Source organism: Lithobates pipiens, unplaced genomic scaffold (assembly GCF_037356315.1).
Source record: "Lithobates pipiens isolate NorthernLeopardFrog02 unplaced genomic scaffold, aLitPip1_a1.2 Scaffold_3, whole genome shotgun sequence".
Taxonomy (NCBI): Eukaryota; Metazoa; Chordata; class Amphibia; order Anura; family Ranidae; genus Lithobates; species Lithobates pipiens.
In genome coordinates, this window is record NW_027507790.1 from 85,860,228 (window position 1) to 85,878,985 (window position 18,758).

The 18,758-nt window shown below is 41.2% G+C and overlaps 1 protein-coding gene across 1 annotated transcript in view; it reads right to left on the reverse strand.

Moving 5' to 3' along the window:
* Nucleotides 1-2,965: 2,965 nt before the first annotated feature.
* PPTC7 (protein phosphatase targeting COQ7) overlaps nt 2,966-18,758 on the reverse strand; it is a 63,904-nt gene continuing 48,111 nt past the window's right edge. Inside the window, exons 5-6 of the mRNA XM_077462003.1 lie at nt 12,615-12,744; nt 2,966-9,103 (exon numbers count right to left, since the gene is read on the reverse strand). Coding sequence (XP_077318129.1) covers nt 9,045-9,103; nt 12,615-12,744 — 189 coding nt within the window. The 3' untranslated portion in view covers nt 2,966-9,044. The remainder of the gene's footprint in view (nt 9,104-12,614; nt 12,745-18,758) is intronic.

The following is an 18,758-nucleotide window of genomic DNA, read 5'->3' on the forward strand; positions in this document are numbered from 1 at the left end:
CACACACACACATATATATATATATATATATATATATATATATATATATATATATACACACACACACAGTCAGCCTGCTGTAGGAGACGTTGTCAGGTGAAAGAACGGAATGATGGAGTGTTAGACTGTCGTGGTCTGAGGGAACCACCTCACTGGGAGGGGGAGTGAACTCAGGCCTGGAGCTCAGGAGCTGGGAGAGAGCCTCTCTACACGGTCACTGAGAGGTGCCCTGGAACAGGAGCAGGAAAAAGGACAGTTGGGAGCACTGCCCGTCAAGTCATTCAGGAGGGATCCATGCTGGAGTCGTTGAGAAGCAGTGTGAAGCTCTGCGAGACATGCTAGGAGTTGGATGTGGCGCCAGAGGAAGAGACACTGGTGTTTTGGAGTAAAGTCATTGCAGCCACAAGAGCTGGAAGGATTTGCATCAGACGTGCTGGGATCAGCAGTCCACCAAGCGTTAAAATATTTATTCTTCTCTACTAAAATGGTTGCTACCTCAAAGGGGACTGCAGACCCCTGCCTGTAATGGGCTATTAGCAATACGTTAGGACTTATTCAGAGTGAGGCCTAGCCATGTGCTAATGGAGAAAGGAACCCAGATTTGCACGGTGAAGTGAAGCAAGTGATCTCAAGTAGTGTGCTGGAGGAGATGTGCAGAGGAAGAGACTGTCAAATCCAGACTCAATGAATACTTCTCAATGAAATATTGGTTGTTATTATTAACGATTTATATAGCACCAACAGTTTACGCACCGCTTTACAATGTATAGGGGGGACAACACAATTATAGTACAATACAAAAGGTACAGGAGGGCCCTGCTCGTAGAGTTTACATTCTAAAGGGAGGGGGTGGTGGTACAAAAGGTAATAGCTGCAGAGAATGATTTGATTGGGGTGGCTCTGGGACAGTTAGGAGGGTGTGGGATAGGCTTCCCTGAATAAATGAGTTTTCAGGGAACTCCTAAAGGTGGAAAGGGTAGGGGCTGAGCGGACAGACAGGGGCAGGGAGTTCCAGAGGATGGGAGAGGCTCTGGAGAAGTCTTGAAGGCGAGCATGAGAGGAGGTAACAAGGGAGCTAGAAACCAGGAGGTCCTCGGAGGAGCGGAGGGGACGATTTGGGCAATATCTGCAGATGAGGTTGGTGATGTAGATGGGGACGATGTTGTGGATGGCTTTGTATGTTATGGTTAGAATTTTACACGGTGGGGTAGGGGAAGCCAGTGAAGGGATTGGCAGAGAGGGGCAGCAGTCACGGAACGATTAGTGAGGTGTATTAGTCTAGCAGCAGCATTCATAATAGACTGAAGGGGGGATAGCCTGCTTAAGGATAGGCCATTAAGGAGAGAGTTGCAGTAGTCAAGGTGGGAAATAATCAAGGAGTGAACGAGTTGCTTTGTGGGTCAGTCAGGAAGGGTCGAATTCTGGAGATGTTACGGAGGCGAAGGCAGCAGGATTTAGCCAGTGATTGGATATAGGGGCTGAAGGAGAGGTCAGAGTCAAGGATTACACCCAGAACCCTGGCGTGTGTGGAGGGACCACTGGTTGTGTTGTTGATATTAATGGCAAAGTCACGGGGGGGGGGGATCATGAAGGAGGAAATACAACAAGCTCAGTTTTAGAATGATTGAGTTTGAGAAAGTGGTGTGACATCCATACTGATATGTCATTCAGTAAGTTGGAGATCTGTGAGGAGATTGAGGGGGTGAGCTGAGGAGTAGAGAGATAGATCTGGGTGTCATCGGCAGAGGTGGTATTGGAAACCATGGGAGTTTATCAACTGGCCCAAGGAAGAGGTATAGAGCGAGAATAGGAGGGGCCCCAAGGACAAAACCTTGGGGTACCCCAACAGAAAGAGCAAGGGGAGCAGAGGAGATGGAGTAGCAAGCGACACTGAAAGTGCGCTGAGATAGGTAGGAGGAAAACCAGGATAAAGCAGAATCGCAGAGGCCAAGGGAGCGCAATTTGCTGAGGAGGAGCAGGTGGTCAACTGTGTCAAAGGCAGCAGAGGTCTAAAAGTATGAGTATGGAGTAGTGGCCGTTGGTTTTAGCAGTTAGTAGGTCATTGGTGAGTTTTAGTAGGGCAGTTTCAGTAGAATGTTGTGGGCGGAAGCCAGACTGTTGGGGGTCGAGAAGGTTGTTGTCCATGAGGTAGCGACTCATTTGGTCATGGACAAGTCGTTCGATGAGCTTGGAGGCAAACTGAAGCAGGGAGATGGGTCTTAAGTTGTTCAAACAGGTGGGATCTAGTGAAGGTTTTTTGAGTATGGGGGTAACCAGTGCATGTTTGAGCAGGGAAGGAAAGGTGCCGGAGGGGGAGAGGTTGAAGATGTGGGTTAGGGAGTTAAGGATAGAGTGGGAAGGTGGTAGCAGTAATTGTGAGGGGACAGGGTCCAGGGAGCAGGTAGTGAGGTGGGCCGTGGAGAGGAGTTTATTAACTTCATTTGTGGTAACTGGGCAAAAAGGAGAGTATTTATTATGGTTATCTGGGCATCCCATGTCCCTTTTTCCCCATCCAAGTTTAATCCCTTAATTAAAAAAAAAAAAAAAAAACAAGCAAGAGACATTGGTCTGGAAAAGTGTGTCAAAACGGATCTCCAACAGGATGAAATGTGTGGCTGCCGATACGCGCAGCGACCCCACGAGGGATATAGATATTTTATATTTAGAGGTTATGAGTAATTTTCTAGCAAAAAAATATGATTTTTACATGTAGGAGACGATTGCCAGAATTGGCCCAGCATGGAAGTGGTTCAAATAGTACATTTTCTCAGTTTAAACATTTGATATGTTTTCAGTTTTTAAATGTGAAAAATAAATAAATTTATGAGATTTGCAAATCATTGCATTTTGTGTTTGATGATTTTACGCAGCGTCCCAACTCTTTGGGGATTGGGGTTGCAGAATATCTAGAGAAATATGGGGTGTTAATAGAAATACATGTAAACAGAATAGGAAACGGAGCACATTTTAATATAAATACTATTTATTAAATAATCTTACAGTTTACATGTTATGTATTTACATATCTACTTCAGGACTTAAAAGGCAATCTGCCAGGATGTTGTTATCTACCATAGCCAAGATTCCCATACAACACTTGAGGCTGCCTAGGCCTCTGGGAACCTGGTACTGGTTTTAGAGCAAGCACTATGCATGCATGATGCTTCAGAGGAGTACACTGCTCAGGAAGCTGCAATGGGTGCCTCATGCACTGGGTGACATCTTCAAGTGGGTCAGGTAACACCATCCTGACAGGTTTCCTTTAAATGACACATCATACATGAATTGCAGACATTTGCATTTAGAAATAAGCAATGGTATATAGAATTTAAAAAAAAAAATCAAGTATAAAAGTACTTGGTTCATGTACCCTTGCTGCCAATGACTACTTCATACAGTCTTAAGATCTTAGAAGATTTCAGACTACAAGAGGGAAATTGGACAGTCTCATAACTGAATAATTACACAATCATTGATAGCTTTGCCAAGTCACAGTTCTTTAATTACCTACATAAAGGGTCACGTTTCATATCCCAGCCCTCTAAAGAAAAAAATGCACCCAGTGGGGAAACCAACTTTAACATAAAATGTCATTCACGCAAGTACACCAAATTCTACATTACAATCATTCAGCACGCTTGCAAAAATTAACACACGCTCTCACTTATGCATATTGTACACTATGTAGTGACATGCTGATAAAGCAGCATAGTAGCTATACATCCCTTTTTCTATTTGCTCTACTCTCAACATTCACAAGATCACCAAAATCTCCACCAGTAAGAAGCTATATGTATATACCTCAAACAGACCTAACATTTCAACTGATCACATGACCATTTCATTTTAGTAAGTGCATGGGTTTTTCTTCGTAAAATAACTTGTGCGCAGACAGCTTTATAAGGAAGAGACTAGATCGATATGTTAAGAGTGCAGGATTTCATACAAGTGATGGTAAAAATAAGCATTTATATTACAGTATTGCTTTTATAAACAGATGGAAAGATATTCACGTCTTTGGCGTTTCTTGCGAGAGAAATTAAGAGCCACAATATTTGTTATTCCAAACTTTGAACACGTGAATAGAGGTATCGTAGCTGACTAAGCAAAAGAATGCATCCGATTGCATAACTATACTATACAGATGAAAAAAAGACTGTAATTATACATTAACTGAAGGCCGTAGCTCATAATGCTAGACCCATTTTAGGATGGTACTACAAAAATTAAAAATTATTCGCCATGTGATAGTCTGTATATCTATACACAAAGCTATGGAGTTCCAGGACTTATGACAAAAACATTTAGTCAATCAACCTCAAAACCCACAAAACCATAGTAAAATTTTGGTCCCATGAGAAATGGCTTACCACATAAAAGATAAACAGAGATAAATGTGCAAGTTACACTCAACTTCATGGCATCTTTGTGGAAATGTGATGTTTAAATACCACAACTCCCACCACTATGCTTCCTCTATCCACTATCTAGTCCCTGCATGGTACAGGTGAAATATCCGAGATTTCTGTAGGGGAGTTGACAATTTACCTTAAGTCGTCACAGGGGGTAAATGCAGGGACTGGACGCTTGTGAGAATTTGAATAACTTGAGGTAGAGGGGGTGCTGGAGGGCATCATGAGGGTGAAACACCTCAAACATCTGAATTTATCTTTTTAAATTCAATATAGTCATGTGTTTAAATACTTTGCCAGGTAGTTCTGTCTGACTAAGCATTTGTTTTAAAGTAGAATTCCAGGGTTAGTTTGACTTTAGTTTGTTTGGGCCAAGCTGGCCCAGAGAAACTATTTCCATTACTGGGGCAGCTGAAGAGTGCACAGTACTATACTGTAGAGTAGCATCAGCTACATATGATGAGCGAAGCCATGTCCTGGCAGCAGTACAGACGACATCCCCTCCACTGTCAGAACTGACTTTAGTCTGCCTGAATGCTTCGCCGCCAAATCAGGAGAAGCGTTGTATTTTATTTTTTCAATACAAGGATTTGCTGAATTGGAAATCGTGACATCCATCTGCCCCTCCCAGAAAGACTTTTTAAAGGAAATCTGTAGAGGGAAAATAAATGCGTTATTCAAGGCTGGCCAGGTATATGAAGTGCAAACTCTGCTTGAATGGTTAAAGCGCACATTGGCAACATCAGCTACTAAAAGCAACAAATGTTTCTGTTGACCGTTGCTGTGCTAAAAACACCCATCTGATTTTGTCCTCTAGCTGCATTCACACATTTACAGAGATTTTTCTGTTTTTGGGTGTTTTTTTTCAGGCGTATTCATTATTCAGCATTTTTTGTTAGCCAACAGAAAGCTAGTTATGAGGAGGAGATTGTTTAAGCTGAAAATTTTTCATTTTCAGGCATTTTTCACATGCTCCCATTGAAGTCTATAGAGCCAAAAAAGAAGCCTCATTTTGCATCAAAAGTAGCTCATGAATACTGAGTTTCAGGCATTGGGCTACAGATGCCTGAGCACTTATGTGTGAAAAAGGACAAATTTAAAAGCTTGCGATTTTGGTTATTGAGCATCAAGCTATAAAACACTTAGCTGTGAATTAGGGCTAAGTGTTGTACTAAGGGTCATATAGGCGCCTTAACATTTTTAGAAATGGAGATTGCCTTTTTCTAGCTGGTTGCTGATCTTAAAGAGCATATTTATCATGGCTCTTACTACTACTGCTTACATAATACAGAAGTATTTTTATCTGGCAGAGCATTCGTAATTCTGGGCCAGTAACATTTGTGACTCACATACTGCTGCCACACCCTAGAGCCAATTAATGGCTATAAAATGAACAGTACGCAAGAGCATGATTTGCAGCTTCTGTGACCACTTTGCATCCAGATTGCTTTAGCCAGGCAAAGACAGATCAAAATTCATCCAGTTCAGCAGGAACCAGACAAATTTCTATTAATTTAATTCCATACAACCAGCCTGTTTTTTTTTTTTTTTTTTTTGTGCAATCACTAGTGGCAGCTATAGCAATCCCATACACTGGTCAACGCCACCTTTTGCTAAATTTGTTTGGGGACTCCACACTTTATGTCCCCTACCCCAGTGATACATGCAGCTTTCCCTATAGCCCCCAGAATATCTGGACTCTCCATCTGCAGTTGCCTTCGGCTGACTGATACCTCTGCTTTCCCCACTATAGAGAATCAGCATGTTCTGTGGCGATAGGAAAACGACTGTCTTCAAAGCCACTTACTACCTTCCCAGTGATTGGCTGCCACATACAGCTGGGATTTCTGATATACAGAAGTTTGTAGGAAAATAACTGGAATAACGTTCTCTTTCTCTCTGAATACTTTGTGTGGTTCATCAATACAAACTCTATTCAACAAACTGGGATCTACTCACAAGAAAAAACCTCAACTACCATTTACATGCACTGTGCCATTTGATTCATGGTTAAAATACTTCACCATAAAAAACCCAAATTGATCTTTCTCTAAATACATAAATTCAGTTTTTCTTTATTCTACACTGGGAAAATGAGGCACACAAAAAAATGGGCAAACTTTTTTTTTTTCTCTTTTTTAATAAGTAATCCAGATGAGAATTATAAGGCTTGTTAAAAAGCCAAAGAAATGTAAAAACCATGTTCTTTGTGATTTCATATGCTGGTTTTTGCTGCTTTATCAAGTTTTCAGCAGTTAAGGCAATATCAGAAGTCATTTAATGTGACCTCAGGTGGACAACATACCACATTAGCAAGAGAACACAATTTTTCTTTTGACTGCTTGCAAACGAACCTCTCATCATTATGAAATCAATGCCTGTTACAAGCATGATGTGCAACATTACATGTACATGGTACATGTTAAAAACAACATGTTTAAATAAGAGCTTGACATGGGTATGCAAATATACAGTACAATTTCACAAACGTGAAAAAAAAATATGTACAATATGAGGTAACACACACGCAGCACATAAAATGCAATGAAGGTACAGTCAAAGAATAATTGAGAACCAATCTTAAATCCATGAAGAATATTTTGATAAAGTTACTTCCGAAGAGATCAGTGACAAATACATCTTCACTGCACAATCACTAAATGTTACCCAAAATATATATTATATACAAATCTGTATATAACACATATATAAACATGGCTTTAAGTTAAGTTAGCGATTACATAATAAAAACTGGAAGGAACTCTGTGTATTGTACAACAATTCAGTATATCAAAGGTTTCTAGCTAAGGTCATGTGGTTTAGGATGATGGCCAAATTGAAGTTTCATTCAACTTAAACATGAAATCGATCAAAATATAAAACATGAAAACTATTTCTAATAGCTTTTGAGGTTTTCCAAGTGTGCTTTTTGGCAATATAACACTTTACATTACTGTAAAAAGCACAGAATTTTTTTTCCCATAAAATTAACAATGCTTTTTACAAAAATCAACATGTATAGATTGAATCTGCACATGGTGGGTCACACACACTTATGCAGTGGTGCAGTTAATCTGCAGTGCACTGGCTTCTCACTGACTTATCGACAATTGACGTGTGCGTGTCATATGTGCATATATTCAGGAACACTGACCACATACCTGCTGTACAGTCTGCATTCCTTACTAAATTAGCAAGGCAACTTAAAGGAACCAATCAGGACAGAAATATGGAACTGCCATTGATCACTAGTTTTAGAAAGTGCATATTTTTGGGCTGTTATCACAATCCTTATTTTACTAAATGAATCGTGGATCTGGGAGAAGAACATTTACTGTACGGTGTCCCGATGCCAGATGTACACATGCTTGTTCTGTAGCAGTTACCCACAAGTAAAATAAGGATTAGTCCAGGAGTAAACACCTTAAAGACTAGTGAAATGAAAGCTCCCAGGTTTTTATTCTGATAAATTTCCTTTATAGAAGGTCTGTACTGAGGATGCGTGGAGGCTGCTACTGATGACCTATTCTTAGAAATACTAGCTCACTGCCTGTCATGCTGATCCGATAGCTTCAATACTTTTTGTGAATGACTCCGAATCATTATTCTGATCTGGAGTTGAGACTTTACACGCTTTTTTACGATCCGCATGCTCGTTTCAGGTCAGTTAAGGAAAGTATTGCAGTCAGGTAACTAACATCTATACAAGGACATCAGCAATAGATGCTGCAGTGTGTCTCTTCATGCAGGTTTCCTTATTCCTTGGTAACTGAGGTGCAGCCTACTATTCAGAGCTTACGATCCCAGTGTAACTTATCACCTTTGGTACAGAAATGGTTTTTGATCATAAGGACTGTTAGGAAAACTGGTCAAGTGGTACACAGCAACTTGATGAATGTAATCTTAACATGAAGTGGTTGGTTGTTATGGCAACAACTCCACTTTTATTCTAGTTGTCCCAGTTTACATAATACAGCCCAGTAGTGAGCTTCACTTATTGAAAAATTGTGAACATTGTACGGTCTGTATTTCCCTATGGCAACATTCCAAAAGTTACACTGTGCTGTAAAACGCCAGCCGCAACATGTACATTTGGATCAAGTGGGTTGCACTAGGGCAGTGATGGCGAACCTTGGCACTCCAGATGTTTTGGAACTACATTTCCCATGATGCTCAACTACACTGCAGAGTCCTTGAGCATCATGGGAAATGTAGTTCCAAAACATCTGGGGTGCCAAGGTTCGCCATCACTGCACTAGGGCAATACAGTTGAAATAACTGATAAATAAGGCTCAGTGTTGTTGCTGCACAGCACACAAGTCATGAGGCAAACAAACACACTGTTATGTATGTGCCTACACACCCCCAAAGCATGCAATTAAGACTAGAAGTGGAATATAGCATTTGAGGCAAGTCTCTTCTGTAAGCAATACCTAAGCATTAGACAGTAGTGGTTCCTATGAAGACCCCAGTCTTCATTTGTGGACAGCATTTCATTGCTTTCAGAACTGGCCTTTGAAAATACACTGAAAGTAAATTGCAGTCCTGCCAGCAGGATACAGTGCAATACATAATTAGTCCTAGGATTGTACAGGAATAAAAAATAAATTTGTAGCAGATGTTTCAGGCATCTCAGTCTGTATATTCAGCTACAATCGAAAGAAGAACAGTGATGTCATCTGGCTTTCCTCCTGCAATAAAACATTTAAAAAAGGTTAGTGAACATTGTTAACTGTCAGTATCATGTGAGGTTATTACAACAGCCTCGGGTCAGCATACCAGCACGTAAAATGTTTACTGGAACAGTCTCAAAATGTATTTGGGAACATTTCATAAAACATACATGAACACTCATGTAGCGTATAGACAGTTAAAGTGACACTAAACTATATCAGTTTGCAAAGATAATCCATACACATCTGCTACTTAATGGCCCTGTAATCTATTTTTCATGAAATTGTTTTCTTCTGCGTTTTTCTGCCTCCTAGTAACTTTATCTGTAAGCAGCCGAACTTCGCATTTTACCTCCTTCAATGCCATTTGTTTGCCAAAAGCAGCGCACATTAGTTGCAGTAATGTGTACTGCTCTTTGAACACTAAAATACCATATCCCCTAGTTCTAACAGTTCTAACTAGTGCCAACAGAAAGCTGGATTAAAAAAATAAAAATAAAAATTAATTTGGAGGAGGCCGAGAGCAACAGAATCTTTTAGGTTAAGAATACTTGAATAGATTTTTTTCCTCCTTTTTAAAAGTAACTCAACACACAATTCTCATTGATTTGCTGTAGCCCCTTGAAGTTCTTGGTAAGCACCATTTCCGTGTGCGCTAGTGAAAAGCTGCAGTTCCCAAAATTGTAAATAAAATGTGTTAAAATAGTTTACAGCTTCTCAATTAAAAGGTAATCAATCCTACAATGATTCCTTCATTTCTGGAGTGAGAGGCTAGCCAATATCTGCTGCACAATAGGCGTTTATGTGTACATGTGAGTATCTCATTTATTCAACTTGAGAAATGACTGCTCAAAACCAAATCGCATTCTTATATAAAACACAGGCGGTGCAAACGGCGTCAATGTACACATGGTGGGAAGGGGGTCCTCTACTCTTTATATTGTTTAGATTGGGTTTTACAAAAAATAGAAATAGCAACAAAAGGGCGAAAAACATCTCTCACATTGTCTGTCAGGTATACATGTATATTTTTTTCCCTGAAACATCCCTCTTAAAGTAAAGGTGTTATATGCAGATAAATACGGTATAGCTAAATAACACGTCAGAGCTCATCTCTTCACCACACACTGGCACAAAGGCAAGAGAATTCATGTTGGGTAGTGTATTAGTGCTCGGACAAGCACACTTAGACCGAATTTTAATGGTTCAAAGAATGTCAGGCAAAATGGTCAGCCCTTACGCATTTTCATTTCATCAAATCTTGCCCTCTATTTTTTTTTTTTTTAAAGTTTGGACAACCCTGCTCTATATGAGAGATTGCCCCGATTACAGACCCCACTTTATGCATCCTAGGATATATTGAGCCTAATGCTTTCAATCCTAACCTCTCACCTACAGTCTTAAGCCTGGTACATACTACTAATTTTCTTCCGTTCAACTCGGCGGGTTGAATGAAAAAAACAAAAAAAAAAACCCCCAGACAGCTCAGGTTGCAGCAGCTACACTAACAATCTGATGTTAGTACAGCAATCTCCCCTTCTGTTCTGGTGAGGGGGCCGGCCCTCTGTCTGAACACACCAATCAGCATTGTCAGCCATTGGCCGAGAGTGTTGATTGTGAGCCGGTCGTCACAATCCGACCAGACAGCCATCTTCTGTCGGACCGGCTGCCATACACACGGGCCGAAGGTCAGGCAACATCAGTCAGTTCAACAGAAACCGCTGGATGTTACCAGACATTAGGCCTGCATTCATTTAAGGTCTCTTTTTATTGCTCAAAAGTCAATTGTCTTAATGGGTGTCGTCTACTCTATAGAGGACTAGATTTCTGATATGTATATGAATAAATTGTAACACCCTACTCAAGTTTGACACAATCCGGTACAACTGGATAGATATGATGTGTCCTTGTCTGGCTTTCTAATGCGGTTTACTTTAATGCTTTCTGTGGGATAACTTCCAATTCATTCCGTATCATTGGAGGCATACGAGTTGCGCCCATTACTGACGCTCCATGTGTTTTGTGTTGCACTACACTTCCTATGCATCACCTTTGTCTTCCATTGTGCTGCAGAGGTGTGGCAGATTGTTTCTATGTTAAATAACAGAAGAAAAAAAAAAATTTAATAGAAAAAATAAATAGCACATCAATATAGGATGCTTGAATGCCTTTATGATAAAACAAGGGCCTGGACTCAATGTCATTTTGCACCAATAACTTTTATTGACTGCAATCCTGACCATCAGAAAGGGAGAATGCTAAATGTGGAAGGATTGTCCCTCTATCAGGCCTCAGACATAAGAGTATTCAGGAAGAGAAGAAAGAAAAGAAGTAGGCTAACAAAAGAAAAAAATGGGGGTTGAGGTCCAAGGTGGGTGGGGACGGAATGTGGGGGAGGGTAAAAAGGAGGGTGTGGGAAAGTGAGAATCTAATTGGCTTGTTGGTGGCAGCTTTATGATTGGATCCCTGAAGTGCAACAGGACCTGGAGAAAACTGGGTGCTGTGGAAGTCGATGTGGTTCCATTGCAAAGAAAGAGGTAACCTGTAAGCTTGCCATTGGGGAGTGTGGTATTCAGGTGTAAAGAGTAAAATCTAAATCATTAGGACTGCATTTTGTGGAACTGTTCTTAAGAAATTGAAGGCTGCCATGGGATCTACACTACAGATCTGATTTTTACTTTATTTAGCCAAATGATAATTGGTGGGTGTGAGGTCTCTTTCCAGACAAGTGAACCCTAAGGCCCCATTCATACTTGCGCGACCTTAAAAGTTACGCGACTTGAAGCAATGTCTGTGTAATCTTGAGGTCTATGGAACAAAACAAAAAAAACGTTTGGGGGTTCTGAGTAATTTTCTAGCAAAAACATGTAGGAGAGGAGAGCCAGAATAGGCCCGGTATGGAAGTGGTTAAACTTCTCCATAACTTTATCCCTGACCTGTCTGGTGTGTTCCTTGGCCTTCATTCTGCTGTTTGTTCACTACGGTTCTCTAAGAAACCTACGAGGGCTTCACAGAACAGCTGTATTTATACTGAGATTACACACAGTTGGACTCTATTTACTAATTAGGTGACTTTTGAAGGGAATTGGTTCCGCTAGATTTTAATTAGGGGTATCAGAGTAAAGGGGGCACGCCTCACTTTTCAGATTTTTTTTCCCCATCCACTTGACAATTATGTGCCACTTTGTTTTGGTCTATCACAAAATCCCAATAAAATACATTTACGTTTTTGGTTGTAACATGACAAAATGTGGAAAATTGCAAGGGGGTATGAATACTTTTTCAAGGCACTGTATGTGAAGAGCCAATACAGGAATTCTAAAGCCTCGAGTGCTGGCTATATGAGATAAAAAAAATAAAAAAGATGGCATGGACAGTACAACTTGCCTCATTAATGAAAATGTTTGATTTTATACACTGCTTGTTTTGTAACACTGTAAAATTATCAGGTTCAGTGGTAAAATCATGAAACAGTCACATGTATATTTGGAATGATTAAAGCTTCTTGAACATCAAATCCCAGGCTTACCTCTGACATTCAGTCCATAATCACATGCAAATTGTGCAAATGGTGACATGTAATTGGGATCGTAGGCTAGATCATGAGCTTGCTCTGCAATGCTGCGGGCTGTCTGCTGTATACTTTCATAGTTTGCATTCTGGAGGCAAAGCAGAAAGAAAAAAGGACTTTTAGAAGCATGTACTTTCAAAGCATGTTGTACAGATAAAAGATGAATATAATTCTAAGATGTTATCTACAGCAAGAAAATTAAAAATGTTATTAAAAACAAAAACAAACCAGCACCATGTGTAAACACTGGTATTGTATTATTATAAAGCGGTTACTAAAATGTAGTCATATTATTTGTTGCGTGGTCGTGTGCAATGGGTGGCCATTAACGTAAACATTCACAGTGCACGTGGAAAAAAGTAAGTGAACCCCAAAACTTTCAGTCTGTAGTTTGCACATCTAGAGTCCAGTTAATGTAATGAGTTTGGAGCTGTGTTTTAGATCTACTTTGATTCAGCATCTTCTAACATTTTAAGATTACTTTTCATAAGAGGAATGAGCTGATAGGAACCATTGCTCGCAAAAAAGGAGCTCTCTGAAGACACATAAAATGAAGTGTAGTTGATCTAAGCACACAGCTAAAATAAAGGAGTGGCTTCACAACAACTCGGTGACTGTTTTTGAATGGCCCAGACAGAGGCCTGACTTAAACCCAATTGAGCATCTCTGGAGAGACCTAAAAATGGCCGTCCACCAACGTTTACCATCCAACCTGACAGGAATGGCAGAGGATCCCCAAATCCAGGTGTAAAAAAACTTGTTGCATCTTTCCCAAAAAGACTCATGGCTGTATTAGATCAAAAGGGTGCTTCTACTAAATACCGAGCAAAGAGTCTGAATACTTAGGACCATGTGATATTTCAGTTTTTCTTTTTTAATAAATCTGCAAAAATGTCAACAATTCTGTGTTTTTCTGTCAATATGGGGTGCTATGTGTACATTAATGAGGAAAGAAAATTAACTTTAATGATTTTAGCAAATGGCTGCAATATAACAGAGTGAAACATTACAGTGGGGACGGAAAGTATTCAGACCCCCTTTAATATACTTTGATTCTCTACTTGCCAAATATGCTACAGAATTCTCCCTCCACCAAGTCTGGCTGCATCCATTTTAACTGTGGGCAGTTGAAACTGCTGCCTGTTCACTTCCTGGATTTACAGACACACATCCAGCTCTGCAGCTCTCATTGGCCCTCATGACATTTGCCTAAAAATTCATCCCTATCCTACTAAACATGCACAATGTGATCTCGGACACCGCAGACCTTACCAACATTTCTGTAAAATTGTAACCAGGAAAAGACAACACTAATCTTGACAGCTATAGACTCATTGCTATTCTCAAGGCTTCACTTCACTGCTGCCTAAAAACTCACCTATCTAAATGCAGCCCATTGTTTTAAATGTCCCTGTACAAGCATGTAAACCTGCATTGTGTATACATAAGAAGAAAAAACCTAAGTTGCTAGTATTTTATGTGCGTACGAGTGCCAATATGCACAAATACCCATATAAAATGTTAATTTGAAGGAGATTAAAATTCCATTCCGAGAGCTAGAATTGATTTTACTTGTGTATGTGCAAACACTTGCAAAATAAAATAAATAAATAAAAAAACAAGAAATTTTGGCCTGGAATACTGATGTTCAAACATCAGTACTGTGTGCAAGTACCCTTATGGGGGATATCAAGCTTTACACTAAGGCTCGGTTCACACAGCGGGCGGCACGACTTGCAGCGCCGCGACCAGCACACGATCAGCGGCGACTTGCAAAACGACTTCTGTATAGAAGTCAATGCAAGTCGCCTGAAGTCGCCGCAAAAGTAGTTGACTTGAGTCGCTCCTATTAGAACGGTTCCGTAGTACAGAACGGAGCGCGACTTGTCAGGCGGCGAAATCGCCTGGACAAGTCACCCCTGTGTGAACCGAGCCTAAGGCTCCATGCACACTGGCTTAAAAATCGCTACTTCTACATGAGCTGTGTGTTCTGCTTGTAGAAACAGTTCAATGTTATCCAATGCACATTAGGATTACAGGCATATTTTGAGCTCAAAGTTTAGAGGCAGGAAAAAACCCTTCTGGTTTGCATTTGATTGGAGCTCTCTGGCAGAAAAAAAAATAAAAAAAATGCAAAACCCTCCTAAACTAAACCTCGTACAAAGAAAATGCTCTATATTTAGCGTTTTTGTTTTTTTTCTGCAAAGGGAACTAGCACTTTAAGCCAAGCGTGCATGGAGCCTAAAATGTCTAGTCTATTATAACTTCTGTCATCCGCACAGATCAGGTAGGGTTTGTCAGAACAGCCAAAGATAATATAAAACAAAACTTGAACACAAAACTGCACAAAAATCTGACCATGTCCTAAAGGCATTTGACAGAGTTAGCAGCCAATTCCTTAAATGCTTTCACTCAACTGAATCTAGGAGATAACATTGCCAAAATGATAGCCTAAGGCCTCTTTCACACGGGGCGGATCAGTAATGATCCGCCCCGTGAAGATCCGCTCGCTCAGTGGGGATCGCTCCGTTGTCCCCGCTGAGCCGGCTGCGGACAGGGCGGTCTCCGCACACTGTGCGGGGACCGCCCTGTCAGCTCTCCTCTATGGGGATCGGACGAGCACGGACCGTCTGTCCGTGTTCGTCCGATCTGCAGACGGATAGAAAAATAGGATTTTCCTCCGTCTGCAGAATCGGACTGTTGCGGAGGCGGACGAAATCGGGTGTCTGCGGATGAGCATCCGCAGACACCCGCTATCCCATAGGGATGAATGCATGTCCGTATTTCATCCGCAAACGGATGGATGAAATACGGACATATCGTCCGCATGTGTGAAAGGGGCCTAATACTTCACACTATCGGCTAGGATTAGGACCGACGTCAGTCTTACGAATCCCTTCTACATTTTCAATGACTCCTGCCAGGTTGCACAATGAAGCATCTAGCAGCGGCCCTGCGAATAACCCATTTATTCAAAGCATCTCCCTTGCTAAATCAGACATGATGAACATTTCCCCTCTCCTATGTGGAAAATTCACAATAAGCTTACTCCTATCCATTCAAATATCAACCTTGTTAGATAAAATCTCTAGGCGTGAAAAGTTCCAACGGACTTGACAACACTTCGCATATGACCAAAACAGATCTCAACTGAGCATTCCTTCCACCATCTTGGTCAATAAATTGTGGATATCCTACCAAAAAAGTTTCTATAATTTGTTTCAGATAGTCCCTATTACACTTTCATGCTCCTTTTTCCATCGACTTCGAACAATCGTATCTAGTTTTCTCCTCCAGACCCAGAATTAATTAGAAGACTGACAAAAAAGAAATAGTGGGTTTACTGAACTTTGAGACTTGAAGCCACTATCTCTGTAGATTGGTTCCAACACTCAAACACAACAAAGTATGCAAAGAACATTTGATATATCATGAGGGTGAATTGGTGTCGCGCTGTTCTAATTTAGAGCATTATTCGGAAGGGGGTGATTCCCTATCTTCCCAACTCAAAAGAAGGGGGGGGGGGGGGGAGTAATGTAGAGCTGAGCGATCTACAAAATAGTTAAAGAGGCATTTGGGATATATTATCCACTAACATGATATAGAACTCTTCCCCTATAAAATTTGAGTATGTTAGATATAGTTATATAAAATACCAAACACACAATCAAAATAAACCCACAAATTAAAAATTGGTAAACACCACAGAGGTGTCTTCACCTAAACACCAAACAATAGTGCTTATTTAACCAAAAGTGAACTTAGTGTAATCGTGATGGACGAATAAGATCAATGTAGTCAAAGAAATCATAAAAGTAAACACACTGCAGAGCCAACTGCGGCCTGCCGTATAACCATAATACAAAGTGAAAAAACAGGTTCAGCACCGTCAGCCATTGGCTCCCACTGCTATTAAATCCAGTGACAAGGGAGGCGGGGGTCGAGTCCTGCTGTCTGTGCAGTAGGACACGGGAGCTTGCCCACACGAGTACCCCCATGGAAAGCTGGTCTCTGTGAGCGCTAGACGAGGAGCCAGCAGCACCACGGGGGTGGGGGGGGGGGGGGCACCCAGAAAAGAAGGATCTAGGCCACTCTGCGCAGGAGGAGGTAAGCATGACAGGTTTGTTATTAACCACTTGGCACCCGTCATATAGAAATACGATGCTGGCAAAGCGGTTTAGTTATCCTGATCGGACTTCATATCCCTCAAGATAATTCGTCAGGATAATAAGCCGGCCCACGCATCGTGGTCTGACACAAGGCACCTCCGATCGTGGTATGGAGCCTCTGATAGAGGCTTCTTACCACGGGAACAGTTGTGACCAGTCAGATGATCATGGTATGAACCAGGAAGTGCCGGTAATCGGCTTTCCTCTGTTCACGCTGACAGGGAGAACCATTCGGCGGCTCTTCCCGTCTGGGGGGGGGGGGGGGGGGGGGGTGGGGGGTATAGGTCTGCACTGATAATAAGCACAGTGATTATCAGTGAAACCCATCACCTGCCAGCCTGTGCCCCACAGAGAATGCCCATCAGTGTCCTACAGATGCCACTCGTTAATGTCTGTCAGTAGTGCCTATCCAGTGCCGCCCATCAGTTTCCTTTTTCAAAATTGACGGCATCTTTGTTTATAGCACAAAAAATAACTGAAATGGTGATCAAATACCACCAAAAGAAAGCATTATTTGTGGGAAGAAAATAATAAAAATTTAGTTTGGGTACAGTGTTGCATGACTGCGCAATTGTAATTCAAAGTGCGACATGTCCTTGAATGCTGAAAATTGTCTTGGGCAGGAAGGGGGAAGTGCCTGGTATTGAAGTGGTTCAAAACAAACAAGAGCTTTACAAATCACTTTAAATATCCTGCCTACCCCCACATCTTTCTTGCAGTTTTAAACCAACGTAAGTTTTCCACTGGACATTCCTGCTATGTTGTTGCAGTTTTTGTCCAAGCACATCTGCTAGGCAACATAGCCAGTGTTTAAACGTTTCTCTTGCTGCTAAAGTATATTCAAAATGAACAAAGGCATGAGCAGTGGTTGCCTTCAGGGAAAGCTACATCAAGATCAAAGGCAGTTTTTTGTTTAAAAAAAAAAAAGATTTTTTTTAACCGCATGCCGACCAGCCGCCGCAGTTGTACTGAGGCAGCATGGCTCGGTTGCGCAAATCGCCATTATGCTACATCGGTAGCATAAACGGCCACTAGGGAGCGCGCAACCGCCACCCGCTCCCTGACCCGATGCAAATGGCCAGTCTCGATCCACACAGAGAACCGGGAGCCGTGTGTGTGTGTAAACACATAGTTTCCAGTTCTCTGAGCAGTGAACAGACAGATCATCTGTTCATACAGAGTATGAACAGCGATCTGTTAGTTTCCCTATACAGTCCCACCCCCCCCCCCCCCCACCCTTCAGTTAGAACACGCCCTAGGATACACATTAACCCCTTCACTGCCAGTGACATTTTACAGTAATCGATGCAATTTTAATCGCACTGATCGCCGACATTACTAGTTTATAAAAATGCCATAAAACTATCCTCTATTTTGCAGACGCTATAACTTTTGCGCAAACCAATCAATATACGCTTATTGCGTTTTTTTCTACCAAAAATATGTAGAATACATATCGGCCTAAACTGAGGAAAAAAAAGGTTTATATATTTTTGGGGATATTATAGCAAAATATTATAGCAAAAAGTTAAAAATAATGCGTTTTCTTCAAAATTGTCCCTCTTTTTGTTTATAGCGCAAAAATAAAAACCACAGAGGTGAGCAAACACCACCAAAAGAAAGCTCTATTTGTGGGAAAAAAGGACCCCAATTTGTTTGGAAGCCATGTCGCATGACCGCACAATTGTCAGTTAAAGCGACGCAGTGCCGAATCGTAAAAAGTGGTCTGGTCTTCGGCCAGCCAAATGGTCCGGGGCTTAAATGGTTCCCCTCATAGCTCCCAAGACTGCTTTGGCTCAAAAAGGCCCATCACTTTACACGGAATCGGTATGTCTGTCTTTCTGATGGAGTGTTTCAATGTTTGACACACAAGCAGCATGTTAAATTACTTCTCATTTCAACAGGCTTTAAAAATAACCAGGCAGGTCACATT